The sequence below is a fragment of the Lithobates pipiens genome, unplaced genomic scaffold (assembly GCF_037356315.1).
Source record: "Lithobates pipiens isolate NorthernLeopardFrog02 unplaced genomic scaffold, aLitPip1_a1.2 Scaffold_8, whole genome shotgun sequence".
Classification (NCBI taxonomy): Eukaryota; Metazoa; Chordata; class Amphibia; order Anura; family Ranidae; genus Lithobates; species Lithobates pipiens.
The window spans coordinates 584,813,819-584,837,667 of record NW_027507903.1 but is presented as its reverse complement, the minus strand read 5'-3'; the positions used below and the strand labels follow the sequence as shown (position 1 = coordinate 584,837,667).

At 45.2% G+C, this 23,849-nt stretch overlaps 1 protein-coding gene across 1 annotated transcript in view; it reads right to left on the bottom strand.

Moving 5' to 3' along the window:
* EPOR (erythropoietin receptor) overlaps positions 1-21,520 on the bottom strand; it is a 42,388-nt gene extending 20,868 nt beyond the window's left edge. The window contains exons 1-4 of the mRNA XM_077470375.1: positions 21,239-21,520; positions 8,970-9,102; positions 4,549-4,721; positions 3,717-3,889 (exon numbers count right to left, since the gene is read on the bottom strand). Of these exons, the coding sequence (XP_077326501.1) occupies positions 3,717-3,889; positions 4,549-4,721; positions 8,970-9,102; positions 21,239-21,359 (600 nt within the window). The 5' untranslated portion in view covers positions 21,360-21,520. The remainder of the gene's footprint in view (positions 1-3,716; positions 3,890-4,548; positions 4,722-8,969; positions 9,103-21,238) is intronic.
* Between the last annotated feature and the right edge of the window lie 2,329 nt (positions 21,521-23,849).

Below are 23,849 nucleotides of genomic sequence, written 5' to 3'. Positions count from 1 at the left end.
AGGTCCTCCTTCACTGGCAGTCGCCAGGGGCCATCCGCCAAAATCCGTACCATGTCGGCGTACCATGGATGCCAAGGCCAAGCTGGAGTGATTAGAATAACCAGTACCCACTCGGCCTCTACCCTGCGCAGCAGACGAGGCAGAAGCTTGAGAGGAGGGAAGGCATAAATGAGCTGATAATGCCCCCACAGCACCACCAGCGCGTCCAACACATCCTCCAAGGGATCCCTGGTTCTGACCACGAATCTCTGCACCTTCCAATTGTGCTGTGAGGCCAGAAGATCCACATCCAGCGTGCCCCAGTGCAGGCAAATGAGATAAAACACCTTCGTATGCAGCGACCACTCCCCCGATCTAGCAATTGACGGCTAAGGTAGTCCACCTGCCAGTTTTCTACATCTGGAATATAGACGGTGGAGAGAGCTGGCACGTGAATTTCTGCCCACTGCAGAATGTGAGAGACCTCCAGCACCTGCTGACGAGCTTCTCGCCCCCCGCCCCCCCCCCCGGTGGTTGACGTAGACCACTGCCTTGGCATTGTCCGATTAGATCCTGACCGGAGCTGCATCCAAATAGAGAGACATAACCCCTTCCTTCTTTGGAACTATGAACAGATTGGAGTAGAAACCCCAAAACCTTTCTGAAACTGGTACCGGAACTATCACCCCCCGAAGAAGCAAGTCCTGCACTGCCCCAACCAAAGCCTGCCAACGAGACGGGGGAAGATGAAGACTGGAGGGAAAAAACCTGTCTGGTGGACAGGAAATAAACTGTTTTGTAGCCTGACAAAATTAGTTTGCGGACCCAATGGTCAGAAAGAAGGGAAGTCCACCGGTCAGCAAACCACTGAATGTGGAAGAGGGCTTGTCTGTGGACTTGTTGGGCTTGCGATGCCAAGGACGCTTTGGTCCACCCATTGGAGCCTTGGTGGGCTGAGAACTCTTGCCCACAGAACCGAGCGGATGAAAAAAATGCTTGTGAGCGGAAAAGGAGGGGACCTCCCTGCGATGGGGCTCCTTGCCCTTTTTGGACTGCGGGTGAAAGGTACTCTTACCCCCAGTAATATCCTTTATAATGTCGTCCAGAGTGCCTCCAAATAGCCGCCCACCCTGGAAAGGCAAATCCGCCAAAGCCTTTTTAGACTTTTGGTCAGCCGACCAGCACTTAAGCCAAAGCAACCGGCGAAGAAGCACGGCCCAACACAGAGATTTTGAAAGTAACTGGGCCATGTCCGAGGGCGCATCACAAACGTACTTGTGCCCTTGCACTAACTGGTCTGCCAGTTCCACACAGACCAGAGAAGCTTGCTCATTACCCAACTCACGGTGTAATAGCTTAGCCCACTCAGTAAGCATCTGAGACACCAGAGCCGTGGCCAACACCGGACGAAGGGCCGAACCCTCGGCCTTTCTTTTGGCAGAGTCCTTGAAAGAAGGGGACCCCTCTACCGTAATCATGGTAGCTTTGTTCAACCTAGATACGGGAGGATCAACAACAGGAGAGGAAGACCATTTCTTCAGCAGACTCTCCTTGTCTCCTGGTAAAGCACCGAAAAACATCTCGGGACTGAAAAGGACCACTGCGGGCCTTGTAGATAAACCCATCAAAATAAGACAGGTAAGGAAACACCTTAGTGGTGCGGACCGCCTTATGAGACCCAAAGGGAACCGACACCTCTTCAGACACCCCTGCCAGATCCTCAATTTTCAAGATATCACACACCGGCCTAGTGAGTGCGCCCAGCAGTTTTTCATGCTCAGCGATGGATGCTGAGGCTTCTTCCTCACTGTATGAATGATCAGGGGCCGTATCGTCTGAGCCCACTGGGCAGGGGCCACCCGCTACGGTGGAGCCCGACTCCAGATCAGAGTCCTCCCCAGAAGATGGAGGTGGCATTTTTTACCCACCTTACTCCCGCACGCCACTTCAACCCAGGAGATGAAGGATTCCAGGACCACCGACAAATCATCCAGGGGAACAACAGACCAAGAGGGTCCAGCTGCCGTCACAGGGGTGCCTGGGGGAGGGGCACCTGCTTCAGACGCGATGGAAGTCACATGTTCGACAGGACACCACCAGGGATAGAACACCCATGTCCAAAACCTCAGAGGAGCGGTGTTGTGTGCTGTCCATCTGCCAGAAAATGGGATAAGCCACAAGGAGATCTGTGCTTGTGCCAGGCTCCAGAGTAACGTCCAGCACTAGAGGGCCAGCAGAAGTCTACCCACAAGGCTACAAGAAAATTCTTCCTAAGGCAAAATGCCTACTGCGGCTACAAGACAATGGCTTAGTCCCAAACAAATGGCAGCTGCTACACATGGAGGAGGATGCCAGCCACACCCCGCACCTGGAGAGCGCAGAGACCGCCCAAAGGGGACCCCGCAAAGGTCAGGTAGGGGCCAAAACACCCACCTAGTGGCAACAATCCCCCAACTGGGCAATGGCTGCCAGGCAGTGCAACAGGGGGGAGGGAGAAGAGGAGATTCTCCAGAACCGACCAACCCAGGGAGTACCCAACGGCTCCAAACCATACCCGAACCGGGCCGGGGAGCATGTACTTACCCATCCAGCATCCTAAACGGAGTGACTGTCGGCCATGGTGACACTGTGACCCAGACGTCAGGTGCCTGGTCATATGTGTCCCTGTGAGGTGTCTAGCCCGCCGGCCACCCCGGTCCAGGATGGACCACAGGTCCTAGCAGGGAGCCAGGTTCTTCTCCTAGACTAGGCAGAAAAAATCTGAGCTGCCTGTAGCAGAGTGGGGGGTTACCACCAGTAAGGACCTCCCCCAAGTTGGTGCTGTGCTTGTTCTTTTTTCTGCCTAGTCCTACTCCTGAAGGTGGTGATATAACCCTAAGTTCAAGAATGGAAGTGCTGTGTCTGTCAATGAAGAAAGAGAAATGTCATTTACCAGCACCTTCCTTTTTTAAATGAACACACCCTGTTCATTCATAATTGAAGCTTCAGTTTGTGAATGAACATGAAGCCGCTCAGCACAGAGCACTTCCCATTTATTCACTGTTCCAGTGTGTTTGAGATTTGTGGTGCACACCCTAATACCTATGAATAAGACATATAAGAAATATGTTTTTTGCCTCAATATCTACTTTAAATCACTTTGCTAATTGCATATTGTACTTGTTTGTACCCTAAATACTCAAATTTCCACTTACAACTGGTAATTTTGGAAATTACATTAAAATTTGGCTGTGCCAGTAAGTTTTGGGTGTCGTGTCAGTAGGTTTCAATCTGGTAGGCTGTCAACACTGGATTCTGCACTTCCATATCGCAACTGCGTGGATTGCATGCTGTTGTGGAGTGGTTGCACCTTGGACCCTTTTGAAATTGGTCAGGGTTGGTGGACGGTAGTGGGACCTGGAAGCTGGGAGTGGCAGTGGCTACTATAGTGATTTCCAACTTCTAGAGCAGAAGACTCCAAACTATGACTCTCCAGTTGTTCAGGAACTACAATTCCCATCATGCCTAGTCATGTCTGTTAATGTCAGAGTTTTAGAATGCCTCATGGGACAAGTAGTTCCACAACACCTGGAGGGCCGTAGTTTGGAGATCCCTGTTCTAGAGGGATCACACAGGTATAGTATATACAGATGTCACAATGGTCCACCTGGACCAATGTAACTATGCAAAAATATCCATACCTGGAATTATTTAGTTAACACACTAAAAGTTAAACTAAAGATAAATGAATGAAGTACCTTGTCCTTGTTAAACGTCATGAAGTTATTCCCTTTGGGGCTTGTATAATCAACTTCATACATAATAGAATCTTTGAGAGTCTGGTCCGTCTCTGGGTTTGTGAAGTTGATCAGCAATCCAATTGGGCTTTTCTGTTCTTCCACTGTGATATCGTTTAGGGGCTCCACATAGACTAAAAACAGAGGGCTAAATGAGACCTTTGAACTTGACGAAATTTACTAAACTCCTAAACACCATTCTATCCATGAAGAAAACTGAGAATTTTGTCAGCAAAGACGCCCAAGAGGGATGAAAAGGAAAACATTCTCCATCTGACCTCGCTCGGTTCTTACCTTTGCAAATGGCCAACAACAGACTCAGAAGGAAAGTGCCAAGTGCAGGACTTGCAACAGTTTATTAGTCAGATTTTTGGTAAATTCTGATTTGTAATGTTTGTAAATGAATATTGCACATTAAAGGGCAAAGTTCCTTTAGTCCCAAAGGACTAGTCCCCAGTATTGCCTGTGATCTCCCCCCATCTGATCTATCCCCACTACTAACAGACCATGCCTTGTTCTGCACTGTGTCTCTGGGTGGAGGCGGCCATGTTGGTAGAGGAAGGTCTTTGCTTTCTCATGTCAGAGCCTCCAGCAAAGAGGACAGTAAGCAGAACAGTAGTGACAGCGCTAAAAAGAAAATTTATGCTAGCGATACACTTTTATCCCTAGTCTGCACCTCACCCTGCGCTGGGGATCCCTGTCACTGTACCATTTGGCACTAAGGTCCAGGCACCAGAAAGAAAAACAGATTTGACTTTCCTATTTGAAAGGAAATGACTGAGAAATATCTTACCGACATGCTCTTGGGTGAGATTTCGACAATATAAAGTTTTATTACTCTCGTTGTCCCACACTGATATGATGTAGGGTTTTAGACCAAAAATACTGACATAGTCTTGTGGAAACTGACACAAGTGCCACCAGGATTGTTCTGAGGCGTTCACTGTTGATAATTTGCATGTCACCCTGTGGGATTAAACAATAATTTTAGCTGTAATAGTGCAAGCAAACTTTATTAGATAATAGTACATAATGGGGGTTATTTACGAAAGACAAATCCACTTTGCACTACAAGTGCAAACTACAAGTGCAAAGTGCACATGAAATTACACTGAAAGTGCTGTTGCTGTAGATCAGAGGGGGGTATGCAAGGAAAATAAATAACAGCATTTTAGCTTGCACATGATTGGGTGATAAAATCAGCAGAGCTTCCCCTCATTTCAGATATACCCCTCAGATTTACAACGACTGCAATTCCAAGTGCATTTTCAGTGCAATTTCAAGTGCACTTTGCACTTGTAGTGCAAAGTGGATTTGCCTTTTGTAAATAACCCCCATTGCTCTTAGCTCCTACTGTACAAAAGTGCAGAGTGCCCATCCTCTATTGTACCACAGTGCAAAATATATCCACCTGCTATTGGACCACAGTGTACAGTACATCCACTTTCTATTGCAGCACAGTTCACAGTATATCCACTTTGTATTGGACCACAGTGCACAGTATATCCACTTTCTATTGGACCACAGTGCACAGTATATCCACTTTCTATTGGACCACAGAGCACAGTGAATCCACCTTCTATTAGACCACAGTGCACAGTAAATCCACTTTCCTTTGGACCACAGTGCACAGTATATCCACTTTGTATTGGACCACAGTGCATAGTATATCAACTTTCTATTGGACCACAGTGCACAGTATATCCACTTTCTATTGGGCCACAGAGCGCAGTGAATTCACCTTCTATTAGACCACAGTGCACAGTAAATCCACTTTCCTTTGGACCACAGTGCATGCTGTATCCACTTTGTATTGATAAACAGTGCACAGTATATCCACTTTCTATTGGACCACAGTGCACAGTATATCCACTTTGTGTTGGACCACAGTGCACAGTATATCAACTTTGTATTGGACCACAGTGCACAAGGTGTCCACCTTTTATTGGTCCACAATGCACAATGTGCTAACCATCTGTTGTACCACAGTGCATAATACATCCACCTTCTATTTGACCACAATGCACAATACATACACCTTTTATTGAATTAAAGCGCACAGTACATCTAGCTTTTCTTGGACTAAAGTTCACAGTACATCCACCTTCTATTGGACTAAGGTGCACAGTAAATCCACCTTCTATTGGGCTATAGTGCATAGTGCATCCATCTTCAGTTGGATTAAAGCGCACACCACATCTAACTTCTAATATAAAAGGCAATAGTGCACATTGTATTTCACTCCTGGGGCATAGTTGATTAGACATTAATTGGACCATCAAACACAGTGCATCCACCTTCTCTTGGGCTAGTTCACCCCCCCCCCCCCCCACCTCACTTGGGCAATGGTGCACAATGTACTCATCTTCTAATGGACTGTGGTTATTAATGTACCCTCCTTCTGTTGGGCCACTGTGCACAATGTACCCACCTTCTGTTGGGCCACAGTGCATCAAAATCCATTAGACATTAGTGCACAGTGTATCCGCCTTGTATTGGGCCATAGGACATATCTAAACACTGAAAAACATGTAAACATGTAGCACCCTCTAGTTAGGTAAGTGCTAGAGTGAGGGTTTATTTTGTATAGTAGGAACATTTAGGCAGGCCTAGCTGGTGGCTAGGCCTGTTTGTTTTCATTCTGAGCTGGGAGTGACCTAGGGCAGGGCTGGGTGACTCATAGGTGGCATCACTGTCGCCTCCCTCTTCTTTCCAGAAGATGCTAGGGGGAAAGAAGGAGAGGAGAGGTGGGGCTGTCTGGGGTGTTTTGAGGAGCCTTGACCAATCCCCAACTTGGATTGGCAGGGGGCAGGCCTCAGATACCTGGGGTCAGCCCTGCTGGGGAGGAGTTGTCGGGTGGAAGAGCTGGAGTGGGACCATGGGGAGCAGGGTCAGGAGCAGCGTTCATAATCTCAGGCTTCCTGTGATACAGAGACAGGGTGCTGGAGATCGTACACGCTGCCCCGCCCAGACATGCCCATAAGACTCCCCTAGTCATTATTCATTGGTTGTTATATAAATTCTTCCTGTTTTAAAGGATTTCCTGTGTTGACATTCATATCCTGTAAGGTCATATGCTGTGGAGGGAGCAATTGGCTGTTGGGGCCAGGACTTCCTGTTTGTGACTTCCTGTTTGTGACTTCCTTTGTGTGTGTGAATAAAAGCCAAGAGCCTCTGCCCAGCAGGGCAGATGAAGGAACGATGGAGCTAAGATGGTGATTATGTCTGTTTACTGGGGAAATACGGGAGACATGGGTTGTTTAACCACTTCAGCCCCGGAGGATTTGGCTAGCCAAAGACCAGAGCACTTTTTGCGATTCGGCACTGTGTCGCTTTAACTGACAATTGCGCAGTCGTGCAACGTGGCTCCCAAACAAAATTGACGTATTTTTTCCCCCACAAACAGAGCTTTCTTTTGGTGGTATTTGATCACCTCTGCAGTTTTAATTTTTTGTGCTATAAACAAAAAAAGAGAGAATATTTTGAAAAAAAAGCATTATTTTTTTACTTTTTGCTATAATAAATATCCCCAAAAAACATTAAAAAACATTTTTTTCCCTCAGTTTAGGCCGATACATATTCTTATACATATTTTCGGTAAAAAAGATCGCAATAAGTGCTTATTTATTGGTTTGTGCAAAAGTTATAGCATCTACAAAATAGGGGATAGTTTTATGGCATTTTTATTATTATTTTTTTTTGCACTAGTAATGGTGGCGATCTGCGATTTTTATTGTGACTGCGACATTATGGTGGACACATCGGACACTTTTGACACATTTTTGGGACCATTGGCATTAATACAGTGATCAAAGCTATAAAATTGCATTGATTAATGTAAAAATGTCACTGGCAGTTCAGGGGTTAACCAGGAGGGGCCGCTGCAGGAGTGAAAGTGGAAGTAAACCTGAAATAAAAAATTTTTTTGGATGTATAATGTGTAGAGTATAATATTTCCTATCATTTTAGCCCAGTCTTGCCACAACTAGTTAATCCAGCTCTGAGCAATCCTCTTTTATTGTTCAATAAGATAAATCTTGACAAACAGAGAAAAACTTTGTCAAATCCTCCCCCTTGCTGTGAGTGACAGGTGATTTACATATCTCGTGCACTAGCCTAAGAGACATGCATTATTTTTAATTCCCTCCCACTCATTTCTTCTGCTGCTCTGCAAGGATTGGCTGTTCCACACCTCAGCATGATTTGGCATGCTGAAGTCATGTGGGGACTTTTCTGGGTTTTGACTGGATGTTAGTGATCATAGCAGAAGTTCAGTGTAAGAAATACACAGGAGAAAATGCATGCTGATAAGGAGAGTGTAGAGGTGGGCGGGGAGTCTACGGACATCACGACTCCACCCACTGAGCCCTGGAAAACAGACCCACCCACAAAATCTGCAGTTTTTCGGGTCTCATAGCAGACATAGGGGAGACATTTGACAGATAAGTATACATGCAGGAGGCATGTATATCCTTCTAGATAACCAATAATGCAGCAGTTTAGAAAGGATGAGAGTGTGTTTACATCCACTTTAAGTGTGTCCTAGGGAGTGATTCTAACTAGGGGGGGGGGGGCTAGCTGTAACACGTCACTGATCACCGCTCCCGATTACAGAGAGCTGTGATCAGTGTACTGTCACTAGGCAGAACGGGGAAATGCTTGTTTACTTTAGCATTTCCCTGCTCTTCCTCTCCGTGAGACGATCGCAGGTATCCCCACAGACATCGAGTCCGTGGGACCTGCGGTCGGACTCACGGAGCTTGGGCAGTGGGCAGACACGCGCCTGCTATGCAAGCATCGTGAGATCGCGTAATATAACGTGATTTTGCGCAGAGGAGCCAACCTCCCGCAGTAAAACTGTGGCGGCTGGTCTGCAAGCTGTTAAAGATGCATTATACTATTAGACTGAGAGAGCGCGTAGTAGCCCAGGTGAGATTGATTACGTATATAGCGTATAGCGAAATCTCCACTTCGGGGGGGGGGGGGGGTTGACCCTGGGTGGGGGCTTGGGTGCATCCAGGAGGAGTGAAGAGATTCTGGAAGGAAAGGCACATGAGAGAGCAAGTTCCCAATTTCCCATCCAAGTTTAATCCCTGGCTACAAACAGTAGTGCCAAATACACTGGCATCAGTTAGACAATAGTGCACAGCTCACATACCTCCTACTGGGTGGTAGCAGAGCAGATCAGACTTTGAGAGGGACAAATATACTCACTCAGTGTCAAGTGTGATATTCAAGGTGAATCTGGAGGCGTCGGGTGTGTTGCTTTTCCAGAAACAAAAAACATTCTGTAAGCCCCTTGTGAAACAGAAAGGGATGACATCCTTGTTGTCGATGGCACTGTACACTGGAAGTAAAAAAATAAAATAAATCTGAGTGTAGAAAGCAATGACTCGCAATGAAAACCCGGCGATTTGATGGCCGCCGATTCCTCTGTTTTAGGTAAAAATTTTTTTAATTTAACAGATACAATAAAATATCTGCTGTTACAAAAATATGGTATTCTGGATATTAATTCCTTTTTTTTTTTTTTTCGTTCACTGGCTTTTAAATCCACCTTTTCCCAAAAAGTGGTAAATGCAGTACCAGTAATATTATGATCAATGTGCATTGACGACTTTTTTTTTTTTTTTGCATTGAAGCCTGCAGAGCATTGCACTAATGACGCATGAATTCTGCATGCAGGCTTCAGTGCTAGAAAGTCATTGGTTATACCCAGCCTCAGGTTGATATGGAGGTACATGAGGCTGGAGAAAGTGTGGCTGGACTACAAGGGGGTGAGTGAGGTGGGATCGCAGCTTTGTACAGTCCCTCTACTGATGTGGCAGATGGGACATGTAGTCATTTCTTGGGAGCAATCCCAGTGAATGAATGACACGAAGGTGTGGGCGGAGCCATGCATAGTCATGCCGTATAACCAAAAAACAGAAAAAAGCAAAAGGGAATGCCCCAGGGATTTTATGGACGAGGGTTAGAACCAGATGAAAGAGTAGAAAGCGTATATAAAAAAGGTAATACAAAATGTATTGATTTACAAGACGTATAATTACATAGAGAAACGTTAAAATCAAGAAACCAGTGGTCATAATACAATCTACAGCAAAGATCTGAGTTATGAAATGGGTCTCATAGTAGGAGGCCGATCAGTATACACAAGTTCAGAAATCCCAACAGAAATCCCAACTTGTTTCGGGAATATTTTTGAATGGTTAAATTCCTTCTTCAGGGCCTGGTTTGAATCATGCTGTATTATCTAATACAGCCTTTCTCAACCTTTTCAACACAGAGACACCCTTGAAATAGTTCTCCAGTCTCAGGGAACCCCTGCTAAAAATTAGAAATCTACAACTCATGATACATTAGTGTGATGGTCAGTGGGAAGAATGGTTCTTACACTTGTGGTCATTGGGAAGAATTATATCCTTACAGATAGCTAAAAAGATCAATGGTGTTAGTGGGAACTTATCTGAGAGGCAGAAATTGCCCAATGCTGAAGGAACCCCTAGCAACCTCTGGAGGAACCCTGGTTGAGAATCACTGATCTAATAGTACAATGGCAGAGAGATAATGGGGGTCAACCAAATCAAGAGAATAAGCGTATAATCGGGAGGAAAGTATGGGGAAATGCAAATAAGACAAGCATTTTTAATTGGTGGTACTTACGAAATGACCAGCTGTAATAGAACAGAGTACACATCAAGGTCCTGCTTAGATCATGGTCTGCATCTCAGCGTGGAACCATAGCATGGATCGTTCGGGAAAGAAGTCTCCAAAATGGTTTTAAGCCCATAAATGGTAACTTTTAGCCAAAAAATGGCACGTGGGTTAACCTTGGTATTGATTCCAAAAATTAGAGAAGAAGAGCAAATCTGCCCAATTATATGCTTACATATTTTTTATGTTTATATACTCTTGATTTGGTTGATTTGGGTTTGGGAGATTATATATGCAACCAATGGTAACTAACTGATGCCCTTCGGTGGCCTACACACTCCTAAGAGAAGAAAGAGTTCAAAAGAACAAATAATGGTTAATGGGAGGAAAAACAGGAACAACTTTTACTTTAAAAAAATAAACATCTAAAATACATTGTAACAATACCATTACAATATACACTCACTGGTCACTTTATTAGGTACACCTTGCTAGAACCGGGTTGAACCCCCTTTCGCCTTCAGAACTGCCTTCTTTGTGGCATGGATTCAACAAGGTGTTGGAAACATTCCTCCGATTTTGGTCCATAGTGACATGATAGCATCACGCAATTGCTGCAGATTTGTTGGGTGCACATCCATGAATGCGAATCTTCCATTCCACCACATCCCAAAGGTGCTCTATTGGATGAGATCTGGTGACTGTGGAGGTCATTGGAGTACAGTGATATCATTGTCATTTATAAGAAACCAGTGGTAAGATGATTGGAGCTTGGTGACATGGTGCATTATCCTGCTGGAAGGAGCCATCAGAAGATGGGTACACTGTAGTCATAAAGGGATGGACGTGGTCAGCAACAATACTCAGGTAGGCCGTGGCATTTAAACAATGCTCAATCGGTACTAAGGGGCCCAAAGTGTGCCAAGAAAATCTCCCCCACAACATTATACCACCAGCCTAAACCATTGATACAAGGCAGGATGGATCCATGCTTTCATGTTGTTTATGCCAATATCTGACCCAACCATCTGAATATTGCAGCTGAAATCGAAACTCCTCAGACCAGGCACCATTTTCCAATCTTCTATTGTCCAATTTTGGTGAGCCTGTGAGAATCTTAGCCTCAGTTTCCTGTTCTTAGCTGACAGGAGTGGTACCTGGTGTGGTCTTCTGCTGCTGTAGCCCATCTTCTTCAAGATTCAATGTGTTGTGCGTTCAGAGATGGTAATGAGTGGTTATTTGAGTTACTGTTGCCTTTCTATCATCTGGAACTAGTCTGCCCATTCTCTTCTGACCTCTGACATCAACAAGGCATTTTCCTCCACACAACTCCCACTCACTGGATATTTTCTTTTTCGGTTCATTCTCTGTAAACCCGAGAGATGGCTGTGTGGGAAAATCCCAGCAGATCAGCAGTTTTTGAAATACCCAGACCAGCCCGTCTGGCACCAACAACAATGTAAGGAGGGCTCAGCTGCCAGGGACATCAGATGTAAAGGAGTGCTCCACTGCTGGGGACACCAAATTTAAAGGATGGCTCCGCTGCCGGGGACACCAGTTGTAAAGGAGGGCTCCGCTGCTGGGGAACCAGATGTAAAGGAGGGCTCCACTGCTGGGGACACCAGATGTAAATGAGGGTTCGGCTGCTGGGGACACCAGATGTAAAGGAGGACTCCGCTGCCAGTGACACCGAATGTAAATAAGGGCTCTGCTGGGGACACCAGATGTAAAGGAGGGGCTCCGCTGCCAGGCACACAGATCTGTAAGTAGGCCTCTGCTTCTGGGGGCATCTGTATGTAAGGACATGTAAGGACAGACTCTGTTGGGGGCACCTTATGTAAGGACGGACTCTGCTGGGGGCACCTGATGTAAGGACGAACTCTGCTGCTGGGGGACACACAGATGGAGGAGCACCGTTGCTGGGGGACATTGATGTAAGGAGGGGCTCCGTTGCTGGGGGACACACAGATGTAAGGAGGGACTCCAGTGGCAGGGACACACAGATGTAAGGAGGGGCTCCGCTGCTGGTGGACACACAGATATAAGGAGGGGCCCTGCTGATGGGGGACATTGATGTAAGGAGGGACTCTGCTGCTGGGGGACACTGATATAAGGAGGGACTCCGCTGTTGGGGGACACTGATGTAAGGAGGGACTCCACTGCTAGGGGAAACACAGATGTAAATAGGGGCTCCGCTGCTGGGAGACACTGATGTAAGGAGGGACTCCGCTGCTGGGGGACAGACCAATGTAAGGAGGGGCTCTGCTGTTGGGGGACATTGATGTAAGGAGAGACTCCGCTGATGGGGGACACACAGATGGAGGGGCTCCGCTGCTGGGGGACATTGATGTAAGGTGGGGCTCCGCTGCTGGGGGACACATAGATGTAAGGAGGGAATTTGCTGGCAGGGACACATCAATGTAAGGAGGGGCTTTGCTGCTAGGGACACATCAATGTAAGGAGGGGCTCCACTGCTGGGGAACCAGATGTAAAGGAGGGCTCCGCTGCCGGGCACACCAGATGTAAAGGAGGGCTCTGCTGCCAGTGACACCAGATTTAAAGGAGTGCTTCACTGCCAGGGACACCAAATTTAAATGATGGCTCCGCTGTGTGAAGGAGGGCTCTGCTGCTGGGGAACCAGATGTAAAGGAGGGCTCCACTGCTGGGGACACCAGATGTAAAGGAGGGTTCCCCTGCTGAGGACACCAGATGTAAAGGAGGGCTTCGCTGCCAGGGACAACAAATGTAAAGGAGGGTTCTGCTGCTGGGGACACCAGATGTAAAGGAGGACACCGCTGCTGGGGACACCAGATGTAAGGAGGGGCTGCGCTGCCAGGGACACAGATCTGTAAGGAGGCCTCTGCTTCTGGGGGCACCAGATGTAAGGACAGACTCTGCTGGGGGCACCTGATGTAAGGACAAACTCTGCTGGGGGCACCTGATGCAAGGACAGACTCTGCTGGGAGCACCTGATGCAAGGACGGATTCTGCTGGGGGCACCTGATGGCATCTGGTGGCAGGCGACTTGGCAGGTGACACGCTCGGGGGTCCCACTGATTCCGGATTATGGTGAGTTGAATGATTTCATTCTATATTACAATGTAATAATAGTAATAATACCCTTCAATCATCCTGACACCACAACAACCATGGTGCTGGGATGATTGAAGCGCTAACACCAGGTGTTTGGAGTATCTTTATCTGCTGATTTGTTAAACTGTGGAATACATATTTCTATTGTGGTGTAGAATCTGGGCCTGCTGTCCTTCCACCCGTCTTTCCTTCCATCCCTCTCCTTCCCTCCTTCTTCCCTTCTTTCTCTCTCCCTCCCTCCCTCTTTTCTCCTTTCTTTCTCCATCTCTCATTCATCTCAGACTCTTTTTCTTTGTTTGCTATGTCACGCCTACAAACACATACACAGCCCCCTAATTATAATAAGACTCCGTCTACAGCCAAAAAAGTGTCCCTATACTATACATTTTATAACAATGTTGGCAACTATGCTAACCCTGCTTTAAACTTCTCCACAACTTTATCCCTGACCTGTCTGGTGTGTTATTTGGCCTTCATGATGCTGCTTGTTCACTGAGGTTCTCAAACAAATCTCTGAGGGCTTCACAGAACAGCTATATTTATACTGAGATTAAATTACACACAGGTGGACTCTGTTTACTAATTAGGTGACTTCTAATTGGTTCCACTAGATTTCAATTAATGGTATCAGAGTAAAGGGGGCTGAATACAAATGCACGCTACACTTTTCAAATATTTTTTTGTAAAAAAATTTGAAAACCATTTATAATTTTCCTTCCACTTCACAATTATGTGCCACTTTGTGTTGGTCTATCACATAAAATAGAAAAAAGAGAAAAAGGAACTGCGCAATCCCTAATGTTTGATATTAAGGTGTAAAATATCCCAACAGTGAAGGACAGGGGTGCTCAATGTTGCATGAAATGTTGCATGAAATTTAACATGAACCCCAACATTAAAGCTAAATACATTAACAGCATATACTAATACAGTGCAATAAAAATATATGTGTAATAACACCAGTTAGTGTAAACAACCCTATTATCATAGATACTATAATCTCAATAGTTCTGGTACTCCAAGGAAAAACATACAAAAAAAGCTAAAAAGGTTACATAAACGGTGGACCCCAGGACGACGTGATCTTTTCACGAAACGCGTTGGGTGGCGTGACACGCTTTTTGCCTCATCAGAAACTGTAACAGAATAGGATATCGTTTGGAGTTCGCGATCGGCCGACGCTTTTCCATTGATGATATGCCCTGTGTTCATTTACCCTTGTAAGTGTACTTCTTTTTATGTTTATTTTATAATAAATGGTTTTACACTATTTGGAGTGTTTTTTCCTTCTTACGGTGGACCATTTTTTCCTCTTGGTTGGAATACATTTGAGTCCGGCTCCCGAGGTTTTCGGTCCTTTGATGATCCGAGTTTGACGTATACTCCGACCCGATCTTTAAGATACGCACTCCTTACTGGGGCATCTGGTAAGGAGCTACTGTTATCTACACGGTGGTGGTGCACTTTATTTTTGTTTCACGTCTACACTTGGTCTGGAATTTGGACAAGTCACCGTGGACACATGGTGGTTTCGAATCCATTCACCAGGACTTTATAATGTTGCCATATCAACCGTTTATGTAACCTTTTTAGCTTTTTTTGTATGTTTTTCCTTGGAGTACCAGAACTATTGAGATTATAGTATCTATGATAATAGGGTTGTTTACACTAACTGGTGTTATTACACATATATTTTTATTGCACTGTATTAGTATATGCTGTTAATGTATTTAGCTTTAATGTTGGGGTTCATGTTAAATTTCATGCAACATTTCATGCAACATTGAGCACCCCTGTCCTTCACTGTTGGGATATTTTACACCTTAATATCAAACATTAGGGATTGCGCAGTTCCTTTTTCTCTTTTTTCTAACTTATATATATATAGTATTTTTTGGTATATATTTCGAATTGCCGCATTACACAACTCTTTGTTTTTTCACTGTAGCGCAGATTTCTTTTCTTTCTTTTTTCTATCACATAAAATCCCAATAAAATACATTTACGTTTTTGGCTGTAACATGACAAAATGGGGACAATTTGAAGGGGTATGAATACTTTTTTAAGGCACTGTACATGTTTATGCTAACAGGAGGGTGACAACCACATCTTTTGGGAAAACGATTGCGATAATTACAACATAAACAGTCACTCTTTCCCATGAGATCCCCTGACCAGGGCTGTCTGAACCCAAGATTGATGCCTAATTGCACCAAAACTGGTTGGATTGCACAGCTGTCATCAGATGTATTAGGAGACATACTGTACAGTATATTATACTTTTTTCTGAACAAAAAGATATTTTGTACTTTGTAGCTCCATAATCAGTTTATTTTATCCTGTGTTATGTAATATAGTACTAGAGGATTGTAAGAGGAGGAAGTCCATACCATATATGTACATGTGTCACCAGAACACTCTGTACATAAACAGTAGGCATGGCCCTCACAGCCCTCCCCTTGCCGAGTGTCTGGTGTGCCTGATAAGAAACTGCCTTCCCAGGACACGCTCATCGTCACCTTAAAAATATGTTTTTCTGCCTTCCTTCCAAATGTTTTTGTTTTTCATTTAACTGAATTGTTTTCCAGGCCTGAAAAAAAATTGTACCCTTACACTCTGGTCAGTCTCTCCATTTTTTAATCATTAAGGTTCCATTCACATCAGGGCGTCTCCAAAGTCGACTTTTAGCGCGGCTTTCATGCAACTTTACACTCAGTGGATATAAGTCGCATGAAAAGTCACGCCAAAGTGGTGCAGGCACTTTTTCAAAGTCGCTGCATCTTTAGGTAGCACCGATTTGAACAGGTTCCATTGAAAAGAAAGAGGTGCAACTGGTAATGCGACTTTTGTTGTCCAAAGTCGCATGACAAATCACACACGTGTGAATGGAGCCTAAGGCTGGATTCACACCTAGGCATTTTTAGTGCTTTTTGCATTTTGCAGGTTTGCACTACAGAAAGTGTTCCATAGGAAACCATGGTAAATAGACTGTAGTGCAAACCTGCAAAATGCACAAAGCACTAAAACTGCATAGGTGGGAATCCAGCCTTAAAAATACAATTCTGATCACTTTTATTGCTTTCACAAGGAATGTAAACATCCCTTGTGACAGTAATAGGTGGTGACAGGCTGGATTCACACCTATGCATTCTTAGTGCTTTTTGCATTTTGCAGATTTGTACTACAGTCCATTTAAAATGGTTTCCTATGGAACACGTTCTGTAGTGCAAATCTTCAAATTGCAAAAAGCACAAAAAATGCATAGGTGTGAATCCAGCCTTATTGCGGGATCGAGGGGTCCCTCCTATACACATAAAAATATTCAGATCGCCAATAACTGCGATTCTGAATACTGTCATTTTTTAAAATCGGCTCTATTGGCAGCCGAGTAAACTGGAAATGACATTGTGCCGTGACTTCCATGTTTTTACATAGGAGACTAGATCGAAGCTGTTTCCGGCTTCATTCCAGCCTCAGCCTATCCGCGGGATACGCTGGATTGTGGATCGGGTCTCCTAGTGGGACAGGGGGCGCGGGAAGAGCGGCTGAAGGTGGCGGGAAGGGGGACATCCCCTCCTGCTTCTTTAGGATAACAGCCAATCACTCCGTTTACAAAGAAGTAAAAACATTTTGCCATCAAAAGCCGATCAACGGCTTTTCCTGTTTACATCGTGATTAGCTGTGATTGGACACGGCTGATCACGTGGTAAAGAGTCTCTGTCAACGATCTCCGTGATGTGTGCGCCCAGGGGCACGCAGCTGCTTGTTATCCTGACCACGTCATATGACATCCGGTCAGGATAACACAACCTTTTTGCCAACATCGTTTTGCTATTTGGTGGGCGGCAATTGGCCATACATGAGAACATGCTGAGAGGCCTCCACACTTAAAGCCGTGTTCCAGTCGCAAAAATCGTTCTATTAAAGTGGTGTTTCAGCTGAAATAATTTTTTTTTAAAAGTCAGCAGCTAAAAAAAAAAGTAGCTGCTGACTTTTAATAAGGAGACTTACCTTTCCAGGGCGCCTGCGATGTCGGCCGCCGAGGCTGACATGTCCCTCGGCTCTCGGGTCCCAGCGCCACCATCCTCCCAAAGGGAAACAGGCAGTGGAGCCTTGCGGCTTCACTGCCCGTTTCCTACTGCGCATGCGCGAGTCGCGCAGCGCTTTGTGAATGGGACTGGGAACTGTGTGTTCCTTAACACAGCGCGCCCCATTACCAAGAAGACAACGCGACGAGGAGAGAAGACAAAGATCACCGAGGAGCAGGAAGAAGGAAAATTAAAAAGACTGCCTAGCAACAGGGGATTTCTGAAAAGGTAAAAAAAAAAAATATTTTTCAATTTTATTTTACATTTTTTTAAAGAATATTAATGATCTTTTTTTTTAGGGTGGCCCTCCACTTTAATAAGGACACTTACCTGTCCAGGGAGCCTGTGGTGTCAGCCTCTTGAAGCCGATCCGTCCATTGGCTCGGGGGCAGGCACCGCCATTGTAACTAAGGGAAACCGGCGGTGGAGCTTGCAGACTTCACAGCCGGTTTCCTATTGTGCATGTGCGGGACTTTCTGAATGGCCCATCGTCTTCTGGGACACATACAGATCCCAGAAGGCAGAGGGGTGAAGGAGGAAATGACGCTGTGGGCCGTGGCCGAGGTAGGATGGAAGTACACTCAGTACATTACATAAGGTAAGTAAAAATAAAAAATAAATCAATACCCAAAAACGAGGGGTTGCGGGGTGATCATCATTCGTTTAAGAACAAGTTGTAAAATAGAGTGGAACTCCGCTTTAATAATGGAGGAAGGACAAAGAAAGGTCATCAAGATCCACTAACTGAGGTACAATATGTCTCTGATAACTGAGAGAAAGTCACTAGAAGTAAAATACAACGTTTTACAATGCCATGTTCGTTTAAGCCACTGGTTTGCAAACTGTGGCCCTTTGTTTGCTTTTATCCAGCCCTTGAGACACCATTTCTATCCACTGACACCAACAATTGGGCTTGTGTCCTCCCACTGACACCAACAATTGGGCTTGTGTCCTCCCACTGACACCAACAATTGGGCTTGTGTCCTCCCAATGACACCAACAATTGGGCATGTGTCCTCCTACTGTTACTAATAAAGGGACACAATGCCTCCCAATGACACCAACAGGGGGGCACAATTCCTGCCAATGACACCAACGATGGGGCACAATTGCCCCCAATGACCACCAACGATGGGGCACAATCCTTCCTATTGACACCAATGATGGGGCACTATTCATCCAACTGACACTAACAATTGGGTATATGCCCTCCTACTGACACTGATGAAAGGGCAAATATCAACCAAATGACCCCAACCATGGGGCACTATTCCTACCACTGACACCATGACATTTTCTACTCCCACTGACCTCAGTCAGTCCCTCCACAGTTTGAAAGACAGTATATTGGCCCTTTAATTAGAAAGTTTGGAGACCTCTGGTTTAACCCATCAGATTGCACAGTTAAAGCGGAGGCTCACACAAAAATGGAACTTCCACTTTTTGGAACCCACCCCCCCCTCCGGTGTCACATTTGGCACCTTTCAGGGGGGAGGGGGGTGCAGATACCTGTATATTACAGCCATTTGCACCCACTTTCGGGCATAGCCTCTCCCCCCCCGCTGTCTGCCGGGAAACACACGGATCACAGATACAGCAGGGACCATCCGGATTGCGCAGCGTGACTCACGGATGTGCAGTAGGGAATCAGGCTGTGAAGCCAAAAGGCTGTGAAGCCAAAAGGCTTCACTTCCTGGTTCCCTTACCGAAGATGGTGCTGGCAGCACCCGAGACATGAGCAACAGATTGGCTTTGGGTGCCAAAATCGCCTGGACAGGTTAGTGCATTATAATGTACTATACATACATTATAATGTACTATACATACATTATAATGTAATATACAGTTGCCTGATGAAGGAGCACGCATACTCCGAACGCGTGCACACTGACATCATCACAGCGCGACCCCAAAAACCTCACCAGCTGACCTCCGTGACGCTGTGCGAAATCGAGCCAGAAATGCTGGGAACCACCGGCGCCACCGGATGAGACTCTGCAGCACAAGAGGATCACCTTCCCCTGGGAGTCCTGTGATGAACCCTGGAACTTTTCTCTTACATACATGATGTGCCTGATTTACTCCTATACAGAGTGAGTGTACTACATTTTAAATAAATACTTGTGGACTTTAATACTGCACTTAGGTTGGCGCTGTTTTGTTTTTTTGCTTGTATAGTTCATAGGGAGAAGCCTTCCTGGCCACCTGTTTTTTTTAATTTCCTGTTGCTGCACTATATATGTGCATACCTTCCTGCCATTGTGCCATCTGGCCAAAGTTAGTCTCCATCAGAACACATACAATCATTGCACCTATCAGGTACCAATGTGGCATTGAGCAGGCCTCTGTCAATGCCACACCATAGCATTACTATCCAACGTGTCTGTCTTTTTTTTACCTGTTTATGTCCTGAAAGAGACAGTTTCTTTTCTTCCAAAACTGGAGACTCAACAAGAAGTCAATGAAAATCTCTTCAAAGTGAGGATACATTCCCTTTCATACAGTTGTGTACCAAAACAGGTGGAAGACTTCCCCTCAATTCCTATTCCAGTGACAACTACAACTATATTTGCTATCACTTTCTGTCCGGGTAACAGTGGTCACCAGGACAGGGGGAGAGGGTAAATATATCTAATTGAGGATTTCACCCTTCTACACTCAATCCAAAACATATGTCTGGTATCTAAAGAGAGGTCCAGCTGGTCAGTAGTGGAGGTATGCCAGTACTCTAGCCTGCCTACCTGTCTGTCTATGTATCTTCCTTTGTACATATTATATTCCACCATTGTCATTTGGGACCAGGCTGCACTGGCTATATGTATGCCCTGCCTCACACAAAGTGCTCCCTTGGTTGAAGCAGTGGGACCCTGGGGGAGACCACTCCAGTAAGTATCTAAGGATTGCAAAATCCTAAACGTAGAGCATGCAGAGTGGCCATTTCACCCCCATGCCATTGCATTTGTGCAGTCATTTATGATTTAATCATAAATATCTGTAGATCAAAAGCAAAGCAGTAAGAATAGTTACCATAATAACACTCAACAACCCCAGCTCTTTAGATAGCGGAGTTCTCCTTTAAAAGTCTAGCCCACCCAAAACCGATATTGTGGTCCTGGTGGATATGGACAGACCGAATTAGCTATTAGATTATTATATCTCCTAGGGCAGTGGTCTTCAAACTGTGGCCCTTTTCTTGCTTTTATCTGGCCCTTGGAACACTATCTGATACTGATACCAACAATGGGGCATAATTCCCCCTCACTGTCCGCAATGAAGGGGCACAATGCCTACCAATGACACCAATTATGGGGTAAAAGTCCACCCAATGACACCAGTAATAGAGAACAATTCCTTCCAATGACACCAACAATAGGTCACAATTCCTCCCAACTACTCCAAGATGGGGTATTGTATTTTTCCACTGACATCGGAAAGCTTTTCTACTACCATTGGCCATAGTCCAGCCCCCCAAAAGTCTTAAGGACAGTAAACTGTCCCTTTGTTTAGAAAGTTTGGAGACCCCTGTCCTAGTGCAAGAAAGTTAATACAGTTGTTCTTAAATAATTTTTGCCTTGTGCATGTCCCTCATGGGGACCATTGAGATGCAGCAGATGTAGACAGCAGCTAAGGTAAAATAAAAGTACTTACCTTTGTGAATAAATTTAGAGGTCATTTGAGGCTTCTCAGCTCTGCAAGGCATCAGGCTCATGACCAGTAGTAAAGAACACCAATGAAGGGTAATGGAAGAGGTGGGTACCCACGTACCCATGGTTGAGGATAGGCCCTTGCCACCCTCTGTCCCTATGCTCCTTCCCTGAGTGTATGTAAAAGTCTGTATGGCATATCTCAGTGCACCCTTCTCTGTCTCTCCTAGTGTTTCAATGTGTTACTCCCTCTATCACTGACTGCACAGGCTGCCTCTGATCTCACACTTATTCTGTATGCTGAGACATGAATTTACTTTCTATTCTCTGCAATGCCAGATAAGACGTTCACTGTGCTTGTGGGATTAGCATGGGGATCAGTACAGTTTCCGTTATCATGCTACTGGTGTCTTATTGACATCAGTTTCTTGAGAAAAAAAGACTTGCAATCTACTGAACATTTTAATCTGTTCACCCATAGGAACAAGTTCACACCATCGCATTGTCATGCGCATTTAAAACTGAACCATGCTGCAATTTTACATTGCATGGCTTCTCCTGCTTTGAAGATGGAGTATATATATATATATATATATATATATATATATATATATATATATATATATATATATATATATATATATATACACACAGTGCCTTGAAAAAGTATTCACACCCTTTGAAATGTTTCACATTTTGTTATGTTACAACCAAAAACGTAAATGTATTTTATGTGATAGACCAACACAAAGTGGCACTTAATTGTGAAGTGGAAGGAAAATGATAAATGGTTTTACTTTTTTTTAAATAAATAAATATGTGAAAAGTGTGATGTGCAGTTGTATTTAGCCCTCCCCTCTCGCCGATACTTTGTAGAACCGCCTTTCACTACAATTACAGCTGCAAATCTTTTTTGGGTATGTCTCTACCAGCTTTGCACATCTAGAGCAGGGTTCTCAAACTGGCAGCCCTCCAGCTGTTAAGAAACTACAAGTCCCATGGGGCATTGCAAGCTGACAGTTACAAGCATGACACAGAGGCATGATGGGATTTGTAGTTCCGCAATATCTGGAGGGCCACCGGTTTGAGACCCCTGATCTAGAGAGTAAAATTTTTGCCCATTCTTCTTTGCAAAATAGCTCAAGCTCCGTCAGATTGGATGGAGAGTGTCTGTGAACAGCAATTTTCAAGTCTTGCCACAGATTCTCATTTGGATTTAGGTCTGGACTTTGACTGGGACATTCTAACACATGAATATGCTTTGATCTAAACCATTCCATTGTAGCTCTGGCTGTATGTTTAGAATTGTTGTCCCTTCTGAAGAAAAGCATCCCCACAACATGATGCTGCCAGCACCATGTTTCACGGTGGGGATGGTGTGTTCGGGGTGATGTGCAGTGTTAGTTTTCCACCACACATAGCATTTTTGCTTTTAGGCCAAAAAGTTAAATTTTGGTCTCATCTGACCAGAGCACCTTCCACATGTTTGCTGTGTCCCCCACATGGCTTCTCACAAACTGCAAACAGGACTTCTTAGGCCGCGTACACACGGGCGGACTGTTCGCCCAACTTTGTCCGCTGAACAGTGTTTGGGCGGACAGTCCGCTCGTGTGTGGGCTTTCAGCGGACAGTTTCAGCGGACAGTTTGACGAACAAGGTTTTTCGGAAATTCCGTAAAACTGTCCGCTGAAACCTTGTTTGAGCGAACAGTCCGCCCGTGTGTAGGCTTGTTCGACAAACTAAGTTCCGCGCATGCTCAGAAAGGCTTAACACGCCGAAAGTTATAATGCAGTGTATAGGACGTCGTATTTTTCGCCCCGTCGTACGTGCCGTTCACGTCATCGCGCACGGTTTCAGCAAACTGTTCGTTCGTCGTGTGTGGCCATGTCCGTCCATGCTAATTTTGAGCGGACTGTTTGCCGAAACTGTTTGACGGACAAAGTTGGGCGAACAGTCCCCGCGTGTGTACGCGGCCTTATGGTTTTCTTTCAACAATGGCTTTCTTTCATAAAGGCCAGATTTGTGGAGTGCACAACTAATAGTTGTCCTGTGGACAGATTCTCTCACCTGGGCTGTGGATCTCTGCAGCTCCTTCAGAGTTACCATGGGCCTCTTGGCTGCTTCTCTGATTAATGCTCTCCTTGCCCGCCCTGTCAGTTTAGGTGGACGGCCATGTCTTGGTAGGTTCGTAGTTGTACCATACTCTTTCCATTTTCTGATGATGGATTGAACAGTGGGGCTGATTTACAAACGATTTGCACCATGAGTTGCGGCGCACGCTGATGCGCAATGGTGGTTTTCGTATTCACAAAGCATTTGCGCCAGTAACACAGCACAATTCCACATTTACTATCATGTTGCCGGCTCACGGGAGGCAGCGATCGGTGCTATCTGCTATAGACATGGCGCACGCATTATTCAACTCAGAATTAAAAGAAGGTGGAAGTGCCAATATTATGGGGGTGATGTGGGTGATGTGAGGAAGTATAGTTATAACTGTCCAAGTAACAAATATGCCCAAAATAGAATGGAAAAGTAACTTTCTGTGAACAAGCCTGCTGCGCCTGCAAATACACTTGGAACTGCGCGAGGTCAATTTATGCACTGCGCATGCG